This window comes from Condylura cristata, unplaced genomic scaffold, assembly GCF_000260355.1.
Source record: "Condylura cristata isolate star-nosed mole 26May11 unplaced genomic scaffold, ConCri1.0 scaffold00001, whole genome shotgun sequence".
Lineage (NCBI taxonomy): Eukaryota > Metazoa > Chordata > Mammalia > Eulipotyphla > Talpidae > Condylura > Condylura cristata.
In genome coordinates, this window is record NW_004567102.1 from 50,455,688 (window position 1) to 50,463,437 (window position 7,750).

The window sequence follows — 7,750 nt, forward strand, 5'->3', positions numbered from 1 at the left end:
AAAATATGTGCTAATGGGCCCTCCCTGGTGGCGCAGGGGGTTAAAGCATAGCACTGAGAATCTAAAGCCGCTTCCGCATGAGTTCAATTCCCGCCTGCCCCGGAGGTGACCACATGGCATGGCAGACCTCACCTGACCCGCCCGCTGCTCCCCTCAGCAGTGTACTTCATCGATCTGCCTGTTCTGCTCCCCACTCTGTCTCTGGTGAAGCCTCTCACCGCCCCTGAGCCTCTGGCCTGTACCCCAGTTCTGTATGTACAAATAAATAAATCTTTAAAAAAATATATGTGCTAATGAAAAATATGATGGGAAGCAGAATGCAATTTGTCTTCCCATTATCTTTGTTCTGTATCTTCCAGATTTTTGGTTCGGCCATGACTCCCCATACAGGTTGATAGATAGGTGTGGTTATATTACTAAATTCTGGCCAACAGGATATAAAGAGATGGATCTCAAATTACTTCTGAGAAATGTCTTTAAAATGGTAACATCCAAACTGGGATACTTGAGAGTAAAAGAAAGTGCTAAAATAATTAAGATTTATATTTGTGTAACATGTATTTTATTAACTAATAACTGATTTATATATTGATGGATTCCAGTAATTATAGCCCAAAACTATTTTAAAAACTAAAACAAGTAAGGAGAATGTCTATGTATATTGAAATAAAAAGGAATTCCTTTACCTTTACTATCTGAGCATTAAAAAAATAACTAGTAGACGGTTTCACTAACAGCAGGAGTATAAAGGACCAGGGGAGAAAATAATAATAATAATAAACAACTATATACCAGAGATATTTTACAGGGATAGAATGGGGAATGGGATCAAAAACAGTGGTGGGAAGGAAGTGCACTAGACTATGGTGATGGCACATGGGTTATTTGGTGATGGGAAGCCCACGGGATTACAACTGAGAAGGAAAAATGCACAAAATGATGTAAAAATAAACTATTATATTATTTTTAAAAAGTAGAATAATTACACTTAATATGTATTCATACCTTAGTTTGTTAGCCATATTTGTTTCTATTACTGTTACTAGCATATTTTTGAAGAGTATATTTTTAAAAATATAGCATTAAAAAAACTGCCCAATATTTTCTTCATATATATATTTCATGATTAATTTGAAATTATTTGATTCTTACTGGGAAATTGTAATAGTTTTAATTGAGAAAATGTTCCTTCTAAAGGTTCTAAGGTCCTAAGTTCAGAGCAAATTTGCTACATGGAACAGGTTTTGAATTCTAGTTTTTTCAGATGAAAAGTGTAACTGTTCCAGCCCAAATATTTTCAAGGTATTGTCTTTTTGCTTCCTTCAGAATACCTTTTTTTGACAATATTTTTATTACACAAAACTTGTCTAATAAATCATTCTGTGATTCTTTTGAATGTTAAGCCAAAATCAGATGTTGCAAAATCTAGGCCTTCTCAATTTCATTTGGTTTGTGTGTGCATATAATTTATTCAACACAGGAACACCACCACAAGAGTCTTCCTGTAAGGTGAGATTTTCCAAGTCATAAATATAGAATTGCAAATTTTAATCCTGTATAGCATTTGAGTTCTTATTATTTATTTTATTCATTTCCTCCCTTCTTTTTATAGGGAAAACCTGCAATGGAAGCTTTGTTTTCATTAGTTGTAACTCCCTAAACGTTTCATTTGGTATTTCATTTGATGAACACTTGATTTAAGATTTCCAGCTGACTTTGAACAAAATGCCACCAACATTTGATGGTCCAGTATAATAAAGTTAAATGCCATTTTTGGATATAAAGATTTCTGAAAATATCATTGAAGACAGGCAACCATAAGAGAATGCACACTCCATACTAAAATATATTTTTATATTCAACATCAGCTACATCCCCCAAATCTTATAGTTCAGAGATTCTGTCTATAAAGATACTTGTAAGTTTTTATAAGAGTAGCTTTTATTCTTATAAGTAGAATTTTATCTTCAATGTTGAACTTTTAAACTGAACCTCCAACATCATTCATAGTGACTTTTCTTGATGGACTATTCACCCACTAATGCTTTAACTTGATTCTATGAATGGGTAGGAAAAATAAAACACTTTAAGATGCAACTACAGTGGTTTAATTACTTTACTGATGGCACTCACTAAAAACTGGTATTATTTAACTGTTTGCAAAGATATTTTGCCAATGGAACCAAAGAAACAAAGATATTACTTCCTTTTTTCTGTCCACATAAAAATTAATGGTAAAAAATAAGTGAAATTAATTTAGAATAAATAAAAGTTATGTACATCTTGAGCTGCTTTGTATGTTAAATCATCATATTCAGGCAGTTTCTTTAAAAAAAAAAAAAACTACTAACTTTGGAAGTAGATTCTGACACTTCTCCAGATCTGACTCTTGTTTTCCTGTGCTCAGTGATACTAACGTGGTCTCCACAGTGAAGAGTAAGTGTCAATATAATATAAAAGTTACATAAGCCCTATCATTTTCTCAAGAAACAAAAATTCAGTAATTAAAAAAAAATTTTTTTAAACATACTCTTGCCAAAAGTTTTACTGCAAAAATAGCGTTGTCAAACAGTAACATAGTTGAAGGTTTCATTATATAAGCAAGTGCGTTCTACACAGAATTGATGAAACTTGATTTTATGTATATATTTTATGTATTTCATAGACATTGACCCTTTAATTTACTTGGTTTACCACTGAACTTTTTGGATTAGAATCTGGTGTCTTTGTGATTCCTGAGGTCATTCAAGGACCACACAATATGTTGTTACTCTAAGTGGCCAGCTGGGACAGCAGTATAAACTTCTCCCACCACCTGAAACAGGAGTTTACTGCCCCTAGACACTCAGTATACTTTGTTGTATCAGGAATTGCTCTGCATTCTGCCCTTGACTGGGACGTCTAACCTTCTCTAACCTTCTCTAAAGGTTAGAGAAGGGATGAATTATTGTTGTTGTCTTTCAAATTTAATAATAATATAAAAACTCTCTCCATTATACATGGTTCTCATGTACAATTAGCCAATAGTAACACAAAATGAGGCAAAGACAGCAATTATAAACTGTAGATCTATAAACCCATCTTGTCTTACTCTGACATAATTATTAGCAAACATCCTCTATTAAAAAGTGAAAACTCCAGGACAAATGCTAAGTCAGATGGGATTCTGGGGTAGCAGACTTACACTGAAATTGTTATTAGCAAATCAGCACATACACTCACTGATCTTCAAGAGAAGGAAATCTGCTCTTTGCTGCCTTTCTGCTTCCTTCCTTCCTATCAACAGCAACTACCTTGGGCTGTGAAGTGGTTAAGATAGGAATGACAGAACAGTAAGACAGGAGACTAGATTCCTGATGTTGTAGAATTACCATTCCAACTTAGGACTGTCTGCTCCTGGATGTCCATACACACACACAAAATAGTCCTGCCACCAATATTTTATAGTCAAACTTAATTCTAACCGATATATCAAGAATGTCTCTAGAATCTTTCTAGAAAGCAGCTTGACAGTATGTATGAAGAATACTAAAAGTGTTTAGAGCCTTTGAATTTTTAGGTATTTATTTTAATGAAATAATCTAGAATGAGGAAAATTGATGTGTACAGATATTTATTATATGTCTATTTATGATAAATAGAAGCAACCTAAATTCCAAAAGATGAATTTATTAGATGAATGATATTAACATTTAAATAATCAGTATTATATAACCATAGAAAAGCTTATGAAAAATGTTAATAACATGGGCAAAAGCCTATATAACATGAAGCAGGAAAAACCGGCAGGATTTAAAAAAAAAAAAACCTTTTATATGAAAGCTTTGATCCATGCTACCAAAAAATCCACATATATGAAGATATTTAAAAAAGAAGAAAGACTGAACCCAAATCCATCAAAACATCAATAGTAATCATCTCCAGGTAGTGAGATTACATGTAATATTTATTTATATCCTTTTATCAAATATGTAACTCAACCCTATAATTAAATAAGTTAACCTATTATCAGAAAAAGTCATTTTAAAGACTCTTTCCTGGGATTTACCAGTTACCAGATATCGACACTGTCTTCATCGACATCATCACAATTTTCCTGTTCTCTGGTTTCAGCAATCCATAGACAGTATCTAAAAGTCACCCCAAACAAGCAAACTACACCCAGGTTTACCTTGGTGTTCTTTAGCAGAGCTAGTCCATTGCAGGCATTTGCTAGAAGAAAGTCTCCACTTAAGATAGCTATTTTATTTCCAAACTGCATGTCCTTCAGTGGTCCATCAGAAGATTGCAATTCACTTAAGTTTACTATCCCACGATGTACGAGGAGAGCTGTATGGATAAGTTCTGTGATTTCTGCCAAACTTCTTTGACTAAAACAAAAAGGTAAGACTTATCTGAGTGTGAAGAATAGCACCAGATCACTATGGTGAGACTTCAGCTTTGACCAATATGTCAGACTTCAGCTTTCAACAATAAGGTACTTTATTGACAGGTCTCTCGATTTAAAAAAAATTATTTCTGTTAATAGTGTTTGTAATAGAGGCCTCCCTATTGAGTAGTGTAAGATCTTGACACTTCGCTTCTTTCTATCATTCTTACTCTCTTCTCCAAGAGTCACCAGGTTTCCCCAGGAAGAAGCTAGACACCCTCTACAGATCTGCTCAGTTATTTTACTGTCAGTATACCCTTCCCACTTCTGTAGCTTTAGGAATTCTAAAAATTTTTCATACCTAATAAAACTTCAATTTAAGTGGAAAAAAACCTGTGTATGCCATTTGGCTCAGTACTTTTACGCATTATCTTTTTTAATCCTAAATGCAAAGCAATAGGATTTACAGAGATGAGTAAAATCTGGCCTCTTTCTTCAAGAACCTTACCTTTCAGAATAAGAATCAATATTAAATAAGACAGAGAACATTGTTGAAGACATTATAATATGGTACCATATCAGATGGGATTTCATGAGATGTTTCCTTTTCTTTCCTTTTCTATAATTTGTTCATTTTCAACAATGGCAAAAGTATTGCTTTTGTAAACATAAGTCATCAACATTTACTAAAGAATGGTTGACCACCAAGCAGAATATCACTCAGTCAAACCACAGAATGATACGAAGTAAAATGTCTGTTTCAAGTCACCAACTTTCAGAGTAGCCTGCTGTTTGGCAATAGCTATCTGACACAGAAACTGTATTTAGGAGTAGGTTGGTGCTGCAACAAAAGCTCAAAATATGTGTCAGTGGCTTTAGGTTAGAGTGGTGGGGACTAACTCAGTGGATGCTGGAACGGGAGAAAATTAAAAATGGAAACTTGAGAAAGGGCATACAATGCAATAAGGTAATGAAACAACTGGCAGAACGGTTGCTTGTGGTAACCTGAAAGATAGAAAATATACATAATAAACCTACAGATCTGCATAAGGAGATTTCCAGGCAGAATGCTAAAATTGTCTATTGGGTTCTTTTAGCTAGCTGCACATATAAGGCAATGACAAAAAATTCAGTTTAAAAATGCGTCATTTGTCTGCATTAGTATTCCTTCCAGTTGATGAAATTCCAGAAGCTTTTAATGAATTAAAGCTGCATTTGCCTCAGGAAGCCAGGAATTTACTGACTAGCTCAAAAATAATTACTTACACCATAGCATAAGAAGACACACAACGGTGCTGCTGTTTCATCACCCAGTATCATTTCTGCCAAACTTGTGGCCTATATATGAGCACATACAGAATGAATTTCTGCATACCCAAACCAGAAGCATGCCACAGAAGATGGGAATGTTTAATAGGGAAGGCTCACATTGGCAAGTACCGAATTATAGAAGGATTTGAAAAGGTGCAGCATCACATAGAAAAAGAATGCAAACATATTATCTGAAGGAAGTTATTCCCTAAAAAAAAAAGCAACTATTCTACACTAAGCCAAAATTCCAAATCTAGTTAATGATCATGAAAATGAGTCATCTCTCATGGACCACCTTTGTTTCACTACCCATAATCTATCCCTGTCACTTTTTCATGTGTCAAATTTTCTTTTTAGCTTTTTTAAAAAAAGATTTACTTATGCATACTGAACTGGGGTGCAGGCCAGAGGTGCAGGGGTGGTGAGAGGATTCACCAGAGAGAGTGGGGAGCAGAACAGGCAGATCAACGAAGTACACTGCTGAGGGGAGCAGCGGGTGGGTCAGGAGAGGTCTGCCACACCATGTGGTCACCTCCGGGGCAGGCAGGAATCGAACTCATACAGAAGTGGCTTTAGATTCTCAGTGCAGTGTTTTAACCCGCTGCGCCACCAGGAGGGTCCCCATTCCTCCTTCTTTTTAATGGAATTGACTACTGTGGGTATCTTATTCCTAACTGACTATGTGCAGTAGGGGAAGAGACATGCATAGAAAGATAAATTGAAATTTTTAATTTCCAGGTTCCTGGAATAAGAGTCGTTACACTTCTGGAGCCAAATCCACAAATAGACCTAACATAAAATACATGGTCATGGACTTGAAGCTTGACACCATGAAACAGCTGGAACTTTGGTTATTGGGAGGTGGTAAGTGTATTCTACATAAGGAATGTGAATCATTGGGATATGAAAAATTATATACTAATGGCCACCAATGAACCATACCCATACCTCCTGATATCCCCATCTTTGCTTAACTATGTGACTTGTTTAATCAATGTAGGACAAACAAACTCGGTATTCTTACAATGGGACTTTCCTCTTTGGAATGCTTTCTTGGAAATAAATGTGAATAAACCCAATCTAGCTTCCTAGAGAATTAAAGACTGCATGGAGAGAAGCCCAGATCTCCAAGACAAGCTCAGTTCCCAGTTGACATACCAGGTGAATGGAATCACATAAATAAATTTAAGAGAAACCAGCAGGAAAAGTCCAGCCTACTTACTGAACTAGAAATAAAATGGTTGCTGTTTCAGGCCACCAAGTTTTGAGGTGATCTGTTACACAACAATACATAACTAAGAAACTTTAAAAATCAATCTATTTTCGGTCCCCCCTGGTGGCGTAGTGGGTTAAAGCACTGCACTAAGAAGCTTAAGCCACTTCCACATGGGTTCGATTCCCGCCTGCCCCGGAGGAGATCCACCAGGAGTGGCAGACCTCTCCTGACCTGCCTGCTGCTCCCCTCAGCAGTGTACTTTGTCGATCTGCCTGTTCTGCTCCCCGCTCTGTCCCTGGTGAATCCTCTCATTATTTTATGTTTATTCCCCCTCTGCATCTCTGGCTTGTACCCTAGTTCTGTATAAATAAATAAATAAATCTTTAAAACAAAACAAAACAAATCAATCTATTTTCTTCTGTACAAGGCTACCTCCTAGAATGCCAGTTGGAAATATTCCAAAAATTTCTCTGAAGAAGGTAACTTTAAGTTAAGCCTTCAAAGATATGAAGGATTTCCATAGCTGGAGAGAAAGGGTAGATACAATAGTAGGGATTAGGAACCCTTTATTAAGGAAGAGCAGGAATCAAAGGTTAGAGAAGGCAAGAGTAGAAAATACGACCAGAGAGTAAGAAGGTCAGTTTGGCCAGTAGAGGGTCTATGTATATTAGCAGAAGTAGGAATCTCAAGTTAAGTTATAGCAAGCTAGAGGGTCTGTATTTTATTATATAGGTAATTTTTTTTTAGAAGTGGGGATGATATGTTTTTTTATTTTTATTTATTTATTATTTATTTAATTACAAAGTTTACTTTTACATCATTTTGCACATTTTTTTTTCCATCTCGATTGTAAT

The 7,750-nt window shown here is 35.5% G+C and overlaps 1 protein-coding gene across 2 annotated transcripts in view; it reads right to left on the bottom strand.

Annotated features, from left to right (window-relative positions):
* The window catches only part of PDSS2 (prenyl (decaprenyl) diphosphate synthase, subunit 2), a 229,656-nt gene that overhangs the window by 77,458 nt on the left and 144,448 nt on the right, over nucleotides 1-7,750 (bottom strand). For both annotated transcript variants that reach the window (XM_012722626.1, XM_004673745.2), the window contains exon 3: nucleotides 4,172-4,370. In XM_012722626.1, coding sequence (XP_012578080.1) covers nucleotides 4,172-4,370 — 199 coding nt within the window. The remainder of the gene's footprint in view (nucleotides 1-4,171; nucleotides 4,371-7,750) is intronic.